This window comes from Anoplolepis gracilipes, chromosome 4 (genome assembly GCF_047496725.1).
Source record: "Anoplolepis gracilipes chromosome 4, ASM4749672v1, whole genome shotgun sequence".
Lineage (NCBI taxonomy): Eukaryota > Metazoa > Arthropoda > Insecta > Hymenoptera > Formicidae > Anoplolepis > Anoplolepis gracilipes.
Genome location: NC_132973.1, coordinates 4,318,193 through 4,333,426, shown reverse-complemented (window position 1 = coordinate 4,333,426; position 15,234 = coordinate 4,318,193). Strand labels below are relative to the sequence as shown.

Sequence of the window (15,234 nt, the reverse complement as noted above, 5' to 3'; positions counted from 1 at the left end):
TTCCATCGCAATCGTTCACATCTTCCAAACTTTAACAGCAAACATTCGCATTCACTGTCCGTTCACTCAGTGTATACATATCTTGACACATCGTGCGCACTTTAATCAGTGCGATTCCTGCACCACTCGCGCGTCGTATCAAAATATCTTTAGCGGACGCGATACGCGATTATTTGTTATTATTATATTCGTTACAATTTAATTATTGGATTTTTCATGAGGAAGGAACACGCGAAGAATAGCGCGTCAACCGGAGGCTCATCTCGTATTTTCGCGATCACACCTCGATTACTTTTCTCGTCGACGATAAAAGAAAATAAGGTATGGAATAAAGTTTTGGAATAAAGTATCAGACTACGTATTGAAGATTAAAATTTGATAATTAAAACATAGAAATTTTAACTCTTTTTGTTCTGATTAATCAATTGTAAACTTTTAACAATTCAATTTGTAATTTTCAATGCGTAATCTGATATTTTTAGGCAAACTCTCAGCAAATACGTCGTCACCGCGGAAATTCGCGAAACCGGTGAAATTCGCAGACGCGAAACTATCGTCGTGACGTCAGTCGGCGCAAGCCGTGATTCCGATTTCTCAAAATTTGTAAATAAAGCACAAAAAAAAAAAAAAAAAAAAAAAAAAAAGATAGTCGGACGTCGACTTTCTCTGTGATAAACACGGTCCGACTTACGTCAACGAGTATCGAAAGCGCATCATCGCCGATGACCGAGATCACGCGAGATAACGGCATCGATCGACCGGGATGTTATGCAGGCCGTTAAAAAAGTATCTCGGCAGCAAAGTAAGAAACGGGCTAATTATCTATCGTACACGTAATATCGAAAAACCATTCCGAAATTTTCCGTTAAAAAAGAATTTTACCCGCCAAATTCGCGTTTTATTTCAAGCATCACCACGACTCTTGGAATTTCCGGAAAACGCGGGTGTTTCTTAATGGGATCTATCCTGATTCACCGCCGCGATCACGGACGTACGATGTAGCCGGAAGTGAATCAGCGATATTCTTTGGCACAAATTCCGAAAAGCTCGATTCTTAATAGTTTAAATGAAAATGAAGTTACGTCAATCTCGAACAATACTGAATAGATCAGACTGGCGGTATTGAGAAACCATCCTGGCTTAATCGTACAAAGACGCAAGCGGATGTTTAAGAAACGAACAAAATGGAATTGTGAAAAAAATCGATAATCTGCGATAATCGAAATTTATGAAAATAAATTTTAGGAAAAATATGCTCAAGACAATTTTTTACGCATGTGAAATGTGATTTAAATTAGCTAACAATAAGATGACGCAGAATCTTACTCAACGAAACATAAATCGTAATTGCAATTATATCAAGACAGTAGAGTCTTTCTATTCTTTGCTTTCTTTCCTTTTTTTACCTTTTTTTATTTTTTTCACATTTTTTATTTAATACAAAATTTAATACATATGTGTCTACAATGAAAATATTTTTTTCCGTGTACATATGCGTAAAAATATAAGCGGAGAATTTATACAAGAATTGAAGGAAAAAAGAACAAAATGATGAGAGAAAGAAAATATGAAAATTCAACGATGTATCGATATTAATATTTTTAACAAAAAAATTGTCCGAATGAAAAATATAAATGTCAATATCAAGCTAAAGTATATGAATAAATCAATTTAAAAATTATTTATATTAATTCTGAATAAATAATGATTATACCTATAACATATTGAAGAGACGATATTCTTAAAAAACTAATAAAAAATTTTACAATTAGATTCAAATTATAGTTTTTCAGATAATATATTGTTCGTGCAGTAAAAAATTATGGTAAGAAAAAACATTTTTTAATATTTATATTTAATAATTGATATAATTATATCATATATATATATATATATATATATTACATGTATCTCAATGTAATATATATGTATAATATAATTAGCCGCTAAATATCATTTCAAAATATATTTTAAACGTATCTAATTGATATTTCATTCGTAAAAAAAATTTTTGTATTCGGTATAATAAAAAAAAAAAAAAAAAAAAAAAAATCGAATATCTTATCTACATCGATAAACTACATATATCGATATCTATATCGATAAACATTTCCAGGACTCGGCTCTCGGCGTAAAGACGACCGAACGCGATCTCTCGAGCGCGAAAAAGGGGATCCGATTTATTCCTCGCAGCCTCCTCCTAACCGCAAATTGCCAGCAACTTACATGAAAATGTACTGGCGGTCGGAGAGGGAGACCGCAGCGATAAAACTACATTCGCGCTCTCTCGTCGCTCAGTGCTACTCACGGTTTACGGTACGGTGTACGCATCGCGCGGTGACGTCAAACGAAACAACGCGCGCGCATACTTGTTCTCTCTGTCTCGTCGCACGACACAGGACACAACGCGCAGAAGCGGTGAGCGGTGACGTTGGCGCGAGGAAGCGAGAAAGAGCAAGAGTTGACAATATAAGAGAGGGACGACCGCACCTGACGTGACGGCAAGCATATCGGGTGGGAGAAGGACGGAGGATTATACGCGACCGCGTTAACGGGAGCGAGAGAGGAAAGGAGAGAGAGGGAGACGGAAAGAGAAAATGCGACGAGAGCGAGAAGGAGGAGAGGAAGAATGGCGAGCGGCCATGCGGCCAATCGGCTCGGGCGCCTACGGGCGTAGGGCGTAGGTGTAGATCTCGGATCTCGAATCTCGAATCTCGCATTCGTCAACGGTATCGGGGCCGGCGATGAGCTCGCCGACACGCTCGATGGAGGTTAGGTTCGTCCATGATTCACCACGGTAGAGACTGTAGAGAGTGCCGGAACGGTAATTTGCGCGAGAGAGATCCTCGGGCTTTTCTTTCGCGCGTGTATGTATCGTGACAAGTGCACGTCCACGTCCACGTCCGCATCTTCCCTCAAACGGAGTAAATAATGTCAAGCAGCGTGTGCCACGCGCCCCTACCAGCTCGAATGGAAGCGTTCACCACGAGGCTCTGCCTGCGTGCGGTCGACCAGTATGAGCGGCTTCGTCAGACGCACTTCAACAAGGTACGCTCGTCCGGCTCATGGGCGATGGGCGATGGGCGATGGGCGATGGGCGATGGACGGCCGACCAATTTCACGGGCCCCCTCTTTTTTCTCCCCCATCGGGAGAGATCGCACCAGACTCCCAGCGTCACCCGAACTTCAATCGGATAATCCGGCGCATAAAACGGCTATTAAATGTCAATGGAATGTGAAATATGGAATTACGGCAAACGGCGACGATGTTGTTAAACATCGCGCGCAGCTGTGTATATATACCTTAGATTAATATAAATCGCGACGACAAAATCCCATGATTAAACCAAACATTTATATCGGGAAATATTTCGTCCTATCGGTATTTATGTCTCTGTTAATCAACACGCACATATACGAGATTTAAACATGCCGTCCAACGCCGATTCCAATCGTTCGACTACCCGGTTTCCAACGGAAGATCATTGACCTGTTGTATCCACCCCACTTACCATTGCTCCGTGTCCACGATTTCATCTCGATTGACGTACGAACATATATATATATATATATCATACATGAAATGTTTTAAACAAAGATACATGATTACTTATTTGCGCATAATCCGAGTAATTTAATTCGGTCCAAAGTCGGTCACATTCGTAATATATAAATGGAATAATCGGTTAGCAGATTGTTTCGAGTTTTATTCCATCAAAGAGCTAGTGAATAATATCGCAAGATATGTTTATCTTTCTTTCCGATGGAAGTAATTAAATTTATTATCATAAGTTAATTTATTATCATAAATACTTGTACGCGGAAAATAATTTTTTGCCACGCGAAGGAGACATACTTTGTATATATTTCTGTGTATTTGTATGTATGCGTGTGTGTACAGACTGGCGCAACAGGAGGTCGCTTGAACGCAGTGACGTACACAGACACTTTCTTTCAAATCCTTCCGACTTTCCTCGCTTATAGCCGAAGATCTTCTCCACGCACGTGTTCATCCTTTCTAGGAAATGTTCGCTTTATCTTACGATATCGCGAAAAAAAAGCGGATGCAATTAATCATTAAAAGACCTTGATACAAGAGATACGTGAAAAAAATAATGATATGTTTTTCCTATTGACGCACACAACCGACTATGCAGTTTTAAAAATACCTTAATAAATGCATGCATGCCAAAGGTTTATTATTTATTATGACGCAATTTGAAAAAAAAAAAAAAAAAACATCTCCAGACCATCATTAATTCCTGATTATTCAGACAAAATTCACTTATAAATTTCGCGCTTCGTTTCGAATCGGCGGGTCGATTGATTAATCGAAAGACTCGACAAGAGGATTCGATTTCGACCATTCAGGCGGAAAGAATGCGTAGTCCGGTTCGAATATTTAATACAAATGAAATGATTTACTTTATAAAATAAATTTAATTAAATAATAATATTTAATAATAGCTTTTTTAAAATGTAACTTTTTCTTATCCAAAAAATTAAAATTTCAAACCTTTTAATTTTTAGAAATATTATAATTGCTCCTTTGGATTATCATTATATTTAAAAATTATTAAACGTTAAACTATTTGATCTGTAAAATTGAATTAAATAATAATATTTATTACAATTGATTATTTTATTTTTCGAGAACGATGCCCTGCGGTTTCGCGGAGCGAAATACGCAACTGCGAGAGATCGCTCGAGGCGCACGGTGACACAGTTTTCGAGCGCGGATACACTTGTTACCGCCGAGCGGAACGCCGCGAATTACGCGTTTCGCCTCGTGAAATTGCCACGATATAATTCGATGTATATCGAATTAATGAAAGACGTGGGCAAAAAGACAAAAATTTAAGGCCGATAATATCCCATCTTGTTGTCCGTTAGGAGAATTTTGCACGTCGCGAAAAGAGCGTGACGGAAGGCTCTCTTGGCAGACGCCACGTATACATTTATGTATATGTATATGTATATGTACATAATACGGTGTTTATGCGCGCTCGATTATTTTTGCCACAAAAGCCGCATTACAGTGATTTGCAACACGATGAATGGCCGAATAAGACGAACGCGTGTCAAACTTAACGGGCGAAACCGCGCACGACCGCGTCGTTGCACGCAATTAACATTTATTAACGCTTATTTTTCCTCGTCAAACACATATGTACTTAAACGCGAGACTCTCGTTTTGCGAACGCACAATCGCCCGTTTTAACGAATTTTTTTTTTTTTTTTTTTTTTTTTTTTTTTTACCGCAGTATCTTTACCTAACCGTATTCACCGTTTCGTCGATCTTCTCTCGCTTCTACGCGTACAACTGACAAGAGAAATTTTTCGCGCTATATAGAAACAATTTAATGACTCATCATTAAGTCACTGAGCAATCTCCGGTAATTCACGATAATTTATGATAATTTTCCGTTCGCGTGGATGTAACAAAGACATCGCATGAAGCAATTTCAATTTTTGCAGAAATCGATAATACCTTTAGAACGCAAGGAACGTTCCGCTGTAACGCTTTTCGTTCGATTCTCTCGTTGCGAAAAACATGGTCAATAGAAAAAGAAAAGTTTAATTGATCGAGAGAGAAACTTTAATTGGCGAGAGAGTATATTCTCTTGTTTTTTTTTTTTTTTTTTATTTTTCTGGAATTTTAACGGCGTAAACACCACAAACGCACCGTTTAAAAATAGAAATCGCGTCGACGAAAAGAGGTGTAATTAATTAAAAATAATTTGCATAGAGAAATGTCGAATCCGCAGGTCTGTATAATTAGCAAGTGAAATGGGTGGTGCGCGTCATTCACATCATCCCGCATCTCGTTATAAGAGCCTCGACATTTCGATCTGACCCCGGGGCGATCGAGTCTACTGGATCGACCGCGATTACCGGAATCAGCCCCGCGGCAACTCGACCGGTGCAACTGGAATAAAAGTCACTGACGTCAATGGGTAGCGTGAGAGAGATTCAATCCGCGAAATATTTACGAAACAGGTTTTTGATCGCGCTCTTCGAGTCTTTTTCCGCGATCTCTCTGCGAGGCATACGTCAAACATCACCGGCTGCTTTGACCACGTGCTTCTTTTATTTTTTTTTTTTCTTGTTCTTTATTCATGTAATGAAAGATAAATCAGTGCGATTTATTCAGGACTGTTCGGTACGATCGACGATAGGTTCGATTTAATTTCTCCCGTGTAATCCATGTTTACGTTCGCGCGTGGGAGACACGAGCCGATAATCGAGGCCGAAATCACGGCCGAATTACAACGTGGACCTTGTCGCGGAGATTAAAATGAATGACGTATCGCGAAATCGAGCATTCGCATGGAAAAGTGGCGATAACGCGACTTAACGCGAATAATGATAAACAACCTTCGGACGATTTTATCCATCGGAGAGCGGACGAGATAACCTGGGGGATTCGGTCTTGGAATTATTATTCATGCGGGCGAATCTCGCGATTGAAGAAATATCACTTATCTCCTCGGATACTGTTTCATCGCGTTCATATCGATTTCTCCAGTTCCGGGCGACTAAAATTTCGAGGCAGCGCGCCCCGTAATACGACGCATTGTGTCCCGGTTGGATTAAATTCTTAGTAGGCCTCTCTGGTTGCAGCCCTCGAGCAAGGAGCAAACCCGATTGAGTAATCATGATTCGACGAGCAGCAAAGATCACCGTCGGCAGAAGGATGGGTCCAGCAGTAGCAGCAGTAGCAGCAGCAACAGCACCTACAACGCTTTCCGTCAATGGCGACGAAGCACTTCGATGGGGTCCCACAACAGCCGCTCCAACAGCGGCTCCAGATCGTCCCACTCGCTCACCAAATTGCCCAATGATCCGGCCACCATCCGGAAGATGGAACAATTTCCCCTGGTCCTGTCCGACGCGACGATGCCGGACGATGCTGATCTCTCCCTGAAATTTCTCGCCCTAGTACGTATCTATTTCGTGTATATACATATATCTTGGACATTTGATTAGTTTACTTGTTCTTATTCGCACTCGTCCTCCATAGAAAACTGAGAGACTCAAAACAATTTTGCAACGTTGCAGAATGCTCTGGATCTGACGGCGCCGGCGAGCGATGTGCTGCTGAAGAATCGATTAAAATCCTGGTTTCAATTGTCAGGCCACCCGGATGGTTTCGCTCCCGCTGGTCCTGGCACTGTCTGGAAGAGAAAAACAGGCGGCGCTGAAAACACAGAGCGCATCGTTTATGAGACCCTGAGTAAAGAGGAAGCGTTGCGAGATTGCATACCGAAGTATGTTTCAAAGATTCACTCTTTTTTTTATTTTATTAAAGTGATAGAAAACGTAAATCGCGGAAGAATTAATGTGTGTTGTCATCGCTCTTCACAGATATTATCGAGAAGTCGAGTACAAAGGCGATACGTTCATCGAGCTGCAGGATTTGTTATTCGGTTTCAACGATCCCCACGTGATGGACATTAAGATGGGCACGCGAACCTTCCTCGAGTCCGAGGTGTCCAAGACCATCGCCAGGCCGGATCTCTATCAGAAGATGATAGCTGTCGATCCGGACGCACCGACCCAGTTAGAGCACGAGCAACACGCCGTAACCAAATTACGGTACATGCAATTCCGCGAGCAACAGAGCTCGACCTGCAGCCATGGTTTTCGCATCGAAGCGATGAAATTGGCGGGTGCGCCACCGATCACAGATCTTAAAAGGGTCAAGTCGCACTCGGAAGTACTCGACACCATAAGGCAGTTCCTCGGCAGACGCGAGGACGCCCGTTTGAAAATTCTTGAACGCCTCAAGAATTTGCGAACCAAGATCGAGGAGTCCGATTATTTTAAAACTCATGAGGTACTATATTGTTTAGTTTCTTTATATATCGATTGTCGTGGAATTTCTTAGTCATACATCTATTCGCCTCAAGATACTTGATTATATAATATTGTATCTTTCAGGTAATCGGTAGTAGTATCTTTGTGATCTACGATAACGAAAAGGTAGGCGTTTGGTTAATAGATTTCGCAAAGACACGCGAGGTACCAGACGGACGAAGGCTTACGCACAGACGTCCTTGGGAGGAAGGCAACCACGAAGAGGGTTTTCTATTCGGATTGGACAATTTAATTTCAACCATGGAAGAAATTCGCCTTTCTCCTATAAATGCTAAATAAATTGCACGGCAGAGTTCAGAGACATTTCTCTGCGCTATAAAACAACATTTGTTCGTATACATGGAGTGAAAAAAGTATTTGTATTCCAACATTTCTTTCTGTCTAAATAATCTTCAATTCGATAATACGTCAATGTCGTCATCATAATAGAAAAGAAGAGTACGTTATATATAAGCAAGAAATTTTGATAGTAAAAACGTGGTGTTTCAATACTTGTTTCACTCATATTCTGGTCCTGTTGCAAGTTTCTAACGTGTTCGTTATTCATGTCATCGATATGTATCTATATTGGTATTTTAACGAAAGACTGCTTTCTATTGCATTTTGCGCGCATTTTTGTAAGAGACATATCTTGAAACGAAATCCGCAACGCATTACTCTGTGTACAAACGTGTAATGTACAAAAGTAGCTTTTAAGACAGCGATAAGTAACCCTAACGCGTGTAAACTAGGCGAAATTATTTATGAGGAGTGCTTATACGTTATACGAATAATAATAATAATAATAATAATAAAAATAATATAATAATAATAATAATAATAATAATAATACGTTCTTACTTTTTTTAAAGAGTGCTCGTCGTGTTTTCAAGTGTCCTCGGTCGTTTGATATTGTAGTAAGGAATAAATAATCTTCATATACATTTATGTAAATTAGTTTTTCTATTTTAGATACATTTAGATACATGTCCTTATAAAAATATCATAAATTCAATAATTGTTATATTTGTATAATTAAAGTGTCGTGTATAATTAAAGCGTCTTTTCAATTTTTTTTTAAAGAGTCTTCAATTTTTTTATACAATTCGGTGTCTACCAATTATTTGCATAATGTATATTTTTCATTTACATTTTTTTATTTTTTTCATCATTTGGAGGAGAGAACAAAAAATTGTCCATAATGGAATAATAACATATAAAAAAACATATGAAAAAAAATAATGAGTCAATAAGTGGATGCTTATCAATTATCGATCATTATCTCTAATCAGACATGTCAGGATCTATTTCAAGAATGATGATTGAATCGAAAACGTGTCGTTGGAAAAAAAAAAGCTTTATCTTTATTGTGCATCGCAAAAGAAAAACAGAAGTATGCCTAACAAGTTACGTCAGTACTGCCCTCTCCAAGTATATGTATGTACATACATGGACGCACACGCATATACACATGGGTTATAACCGCTCTTTTAAAAATAAACAGCGCGAAAATCGCACGGCTCTCCGTAGCGGTAACGGCGACCGTGCGAAGCGACAACGACGAGTAGAGGTGGAACAAATCCGTGGCGTGTGCGTGTGCGTATGGAACGCAGGGGACCGGGCACCGGGCACCGGGCACCGGGTTTGTCGCGGTGGTTACTTTGACGCCTGTGTGTGCTCCAGCTTAGGCTCGTGTCCTTACGTCGCCTCGCGATTTTAAACCGGTCCGCGATTTTAACGAGGACCGCGGTCTATCGTGCATTCCCGTACATAGTTTCCGAACAAATCCTCATGTGATCGTAAATAAAATCGCTGGCGATTCTCCGATAGATTCGCGCCCGCGTTATTAAGTACGTAAGGATCTCTCCCCCGTAATAAGGACCTCGCCGGAGACAGGATAAAACGACACGTTGCGTGCGCCGTTTGCGAATTCCTTTCGATAATATCGAAGATAATATCCAAGAGAACGGCACGTGGCCACGTTTCTCGACACGAGGACGACGACACCTTCCATCATCGGCCATGGCTACTTCCCAGGACCTGGAGGACGACTGGTCCACGCTCTGCCCTGACACCGACACTTGGACGCAAAGCGGTGAGTCCTCTGTAATCGTGTGGGAAATATAAGCGGTATTTCGTCAAAGTCGAGCCGGTCGGTTTATAAAAATAATTGCCAGTCTCTCTCTCTCTCTCTCTCTCTTATTACGAAGGTGAAATGTTATTATCGAGAGTTACAAGTATTCACTCGCTTACGATATTCGTTACGAAAGCGACGGAAACTACACACGCAAGCGCCTCGTGACACTTCAGGTCAACGAGAGTGTCGATGAATAAATTGACTTAGCTCACATCTATAAACGTGTTTTACGCAAAGTCCAAATTCCTGAAAAGAGTAATAATACCGATATAATAATAAGTATACATATTTATATACATACTAAATAAATGTATCTCTCAGCGCGCGCTTTGCCCCTCAATCCTGGTATATTTAAAGAAATAATCCACGAGAGTTGCATTAATAGGGTCTCGTTCGAAAACGGAGAAAAATAGTAAGTTTACAGGAATTTATATATATTGGATGGATTCAACCGTTAATGCCCGCCGGGGCACCCTCGGCTCATAACATTTCTTCCGATTAATAAAAGGAGGATCCGTTGTGTTTGCGTGAGGAATTTCACGCTGTAAACGCAACGATACACGGTGAAAAATGTTGTGTTAAATTTAACACATTTCTCGTGTCTCAATTTGTCCACTCTAATTTTAATGTTAATTTACCAAAAGGCAAATATGTAAACAAACAACACAAATAATATGTAAAAAATTAATTCCCAAAAATGTGAATTAGTGTAAGATTTACTTGTTAATTGTGTTGTTTCAACTCTTAAAAACAGTGAATATTAACTTAATGCAGAAAAGTTAAAATAACGACAGTATGTTATATTAACATAAGAGTATGTTAAAAAAATTTAACACATAAATTTCAACAAAAATACAAAATGTTTTTTTACCGTGTACGACACGACCGATCAAGGCAGAGATTTTTATTTCTTTTTTTTTCGACCGATCAAGCTGGACAGAGACTTTAATATTTTTTCCTTTCGTGCGTAAGCAGAAAGGTAAGAAAACATTACGAGAATCCTCGCGAGTCGGTGAGATTAAAATCCCTCTCGAAATCTCGTCTATTACGCACGTGCGTGTAATAAACGCAACGTAACGCATTACACGTATATCGTTGGACGTGTCGCGAAAATTATGCCGCTTACGCGCGGTTACGTAAGGCCCGCCTGTTATTAAAGCTGAGATCTTCCCGCATCGACAATTCTCATTTTCGCTCGCGTGTATTATCGCGTGAAAGTGGAATTTCTACAGCACATTTCGTTTTGCGATCATTTTTCTCACGTTTCTTTTTTCTTTGTTTTTTTTTTTTCATTTCATAAAAGATACTTTATTTTATACTTTATTTTAAAATACCTCTACTTTATTTAAGATATTATAAAATATCGAAAAAAGAATCCTTCCAATACGTGAAACGTCATTCTTTCAATTTCCGCTGAAATCGCTCGAATAGACTTTAATTGATTCGTCTGTATCGAATGGCGTAATTGACAGCTGGAATGACAGAGATCGACATTCGTTGACGAGAGCTTCGCTTCGTTTCGGACTCATTGAAATTCACCGCGCGCGTGGTTAATATACATACTTTCTCGTCGACTACGATTACTTCGACCTTTCGCGAATCGCCTCGGATCGGTTTCGCGGATTCGCGTGATATTTCACAGGTAAGCCATCATCTTCGAATTTGGATCCCGTCCACGTCGATAAATACAAGGTGGATCATTTTGTTTGAATGGAACGACGTGCACGCGACTCACAAACTTCCGCGATTATGACACAGAAATCTCGTATAAAATCGACATTAGAATCGAGTCTTAAAAAAATGGGGAAATTGAAACTTCTTTTGCCGTTAATCGCCACGCCTTCGATATCGTCCCTCTTCGCGCACGAACGATCGAATCTAGAGGATGCTCCAGATGAAGCACCGATACAGGCGGGTAGATAAACTTCGCGCAAGAAAACTTGCGAGCGTAACGGCGCGACAAATAACGTTACGGTATCGGTTCGCAACGGGTCGTTAGACCAGGCCTCGCAATGTCGTGATTAGTCCCGCATACCGAACTGGAAGAATATATCGCGAGGATGCACGCGCTCGCGATCGCGATAACGGGAGATGCCGATTTTCTCCGGACAAATTGGAAACTTTCCAATTCATCCAGAGCGCATTTATATTCTCTTTCGCGGAGATTTATTTTGCCGGAAGAAAAAAAATCCCGGGCCCCGGGATCTTGTCGGTCACGAGAGAGGCCGTCGGGAGGCGAGATCGAGTATCGCAAAAGCTCATGAGCTCGCGTGGCTCTCGGTATCGTGGCCGGCAGATATGATGAACGGATCGGATCGGATGGTGGCGGTGTGAAATCGCCATGATCGTTTTCTAACCGCAGAAATGGAAGGCCGACTTTTCCGCGACTCTCGCCGCGTGCATCGAGCGAATTCAGATTAATTCACTTACCGCGATATCGCGAACGAGATATGGAAATATGGACAATCGACTCTGGTATATCTACCTTCTTATCCGGAATTGGCGAAAGAAACGATCCTCTCTTCGGCATCGTCGAAACACTTGCATTCTCGCATTCTTCCGTTCGTTTCAATCGAGTTTCTAATACCTGCGGGGAGCGTACCATTTCCGAAAACCAATAAAACGACTTCTCATAAATGCAATTCCCTTTCGTTTCTATCGTAAACCTAATTGTTCAATCCTGGGAGCGCGGAGATCGGCATGAGGAATCGGGCTTTAATGTATCTCTATCAGCACCGCGATATTACATATCCCCTCCGGAATAGTAATTTCTACTAATAACAGGAAGAGAGCACGTGTTCTTTGTCGTGTCTTCGCGAGGAATAGTCACGTCTCCGAAAGAAAATAGAATCTTGAGCGAGAAATCGTAGAAAAATCGCAAAAACAGAGTACCCTCGATTCAAAGAAAACATTGTCTATCCATCTGCGCCTGATTATATGTCATTAATAAGACGGACGTGTGCGCGATAACACGAGAGACATTTACTTACTTTTGGAGATTCTGAAATTTTTTTCAAATAAAACCAGAGATACTCTCTCTTTTTCATTTTATATATATATATATATATATATATATATATATATATATATCGCAAAATGATATAGGTCTGCGCGCGCGAAAACGTGTAATCACCTTACGGAGGAACCGACGAACAGGTAAATATCGGTTACAGTGCGGTTCAACTTCCCGCCCAGCTGCAGAAAATGAAGCCAGGAGAATCGGCGCGAGAGAGACTCTTATCGACGACGATTGCGTGGAAACCTGCTCCGCCCGTTCCGTTCGATCGGAAGAGGGAACGTCCCGTGATATCGCGGTGAAATTAGGCTGGGATAATGATTTTCGACTCTCCGGAGCCGATGTACAGCGATGGGTGCCAATTACGGATCATCCTACCGGAGGTCGACCGTAATTAGAAGACTTTGCCTTTCTCCTTTCGTCGCTGGAAAAATTCAAAATGTCCTTTCTCGATAGAAAATACCGCGCGAGAAATTTGTCTGCGACTTAACCGTTGCGCAAATTTTTTTTTTAGGACAAGCGTATAAATATACGCGTTACTTTGATAGGTTCGTAGGAGATTGGAAACGGGTTTTTATAGAGGATTCTTCATCGATTATCATTCCCGCCGAGTCTTTAGCGTTAAAGAATCGCGACGGGTTCTATTTTTTTCTTTCTCTTCTTTTTTTCACGTTTGTTCGCAAACGCGCGATGACGATCGCTAATTATTTATAGGCCACGCAATTAATCACCGGATAACCCGCGCGAATTATCGCACGGGTTATCTCGCCAATCAGGGAATACAACCTCGCGTACCGTTAACGCGCAAAATTATACCTGTCGTAGCGCTATATGTTTCTTATAAAGTTGGAAAGTCGATTTTTAAGAGGCGCGCGGAAATCACGCAAGAAAATCCAGTTTCATCGACTTATCGTTTACTTAACTACCGGCGTAAACTTTCGAAAAAGAATGTGAAAGATAGATAAATGTTTTGACAAATGTCGCGAGATATCTCGGAAAATTAATCGGCTCCCCCTTCGATCCATACGATAGAAAGAGAATAGAAAAAGGAGAACTCGACGTTCTTCCGGAATTAGGCGCGGCGCCGCGCGTTCACGAAACATCCGCCGCTATATAATGAGACGATTTATCCCGTTTAGCGTAACGGGACAGGTGAATTATTCTCCGAGTATTATAGCAGGTCGGAAACGGACAGAGGTTCGCGTATGCATGAATGCACGCGCAAAATGCGACGACGTCGAAGCGTAATGAACGTTGGCGAACGGCCGCGGATGTCGTGAGGAAAACTGCCGATTCCGTCATTCCCGAGCATGGGAATTCGGTGCCATTATAAGACCTTCTCTTCCCCCCTCTTATTACGTGGCGATAAAACATGATTGAGATTCCTCGCAACTCTTCATCAGAGAAATTAAAAAATAAATAAATGTCTTTTTTTTTTTTTTTTTTTAATTTTGTTTGATTTTACTTATGTATTAAACATCTTTACTTCCTACATTCGTAATTCGAATGTAGCATTTTATAAATTAAAAATTAATCCTTTTATTGCTTATTTTATCTTTTTGTAAAAACAATTTTAATAAACTAATAATAAGAGTTTTGTGGTCAAAATTATGTCAATATAATTAGAATAATTTTCAATTGAATAATACAAATTTTTGTAACGCACCTAATTAAAAATTATATATGTATATTTGAATCATGTACGGTACAATGTTTATCGAAAAAATTATCTTTGAAAAACATAAATTAAAAATATAAGAATTAAAAAGTTTTTTATATTAAAAAAAAAATTTTTAATGATGAAAGCAAAATATTTTATTATAGAAAAAAATAATGAGAAACCAAATTGTTTTCATTTGAAAAAAAAACATTCCTTTTCAGTTAGAAAAAAAAATAGTTCTTTTACACCTTTATTCTCAATTTTCGCGGTTCTCGGGTTCTGGTTAATTTACATTATAATAGAAGCAACATGCTATTACGTAATGCAAAGTACAGGTGGAATAGAGCGATGAAACAAGAATCTACTTAAATCATACAAGACGCGCGATATACGGTGTTTGCGTATCGTGCGAAACATTATAAACAATGATGCTTAAACCAGACTTTCTCCAATTTTGGATTACGTACGTTACGGATTAAATTAAAACGCATAACGGCAGAAATATTGCCGAGTAACAGCAATTTATATACGCGTGTAATATCGCCGTTAATTATGCCATAA

At 40.0% G+C, this 15,234-nt stretch overlaps 2 protein-coding genes across 4 annotated transcripts in view; both read left to right on the top strand.

Annotated features, from left to right (window-relative positions):
* Positions 1–201: 201 nt before the first annotated feature.
* On the top strand, positions 202–8,934 carry Ip3k1 (inositol-trisphosphate 3-kinase-like protein). 3 transcript variants are annotated; one of them, XM_072891231.1, is made up of 5 exons: positions 202–321; positions 6,625–6,942; positions 7,063–7,271; positions 7,369–7,840; positions 7,945–8,934. In XM_072891231.1, exons 1-5 carry the CDS (start codon positions 217–219, stop codon positions 8,158–8,160), a joined length of 1,320 nt encoding a protein of 439 aa, XP_072747332.1. In that variant the 5' UTR covers positions 202–216; the 3' UTR covers positions 8,161–8,934. The 3 variants fall into 3 exon arrangements, with proteins under 3 accessions (XP_072747332.1, XP_072747334.1, XP_072747331.1); XM_072891233.1 differs by lacking the exon at positions 202–321 and adding an exon at positions 2,292–3,048 and having other exon boundaries at positions 6,609–6,942; XM_072891230.1 differs by lacking the exon at positions 202–321 and adding an exon at positions 2,293–3,048.
* Positions 8,935–9,428: 494 nt separating this feature from the next.
* Centrocortin (uncharacterized) overlaps positions 9,429–15,234 on the top strand; it is a 29,637-nt gene continuing 23,831 nt past the window's right edge. Inside the window, exon 1 of the mRNA XM_072891228.1 lies at positions 9,429–9,955. Within this exon, the coding sequence (XP_072747329.1) occupies positions 9,883–9,955 (73 nt within the window). The 5' untranslated portion in view covers positions 9,429–9,882. The remainder of the gene's footprint in view (positions 9,956–15,234) is intronic.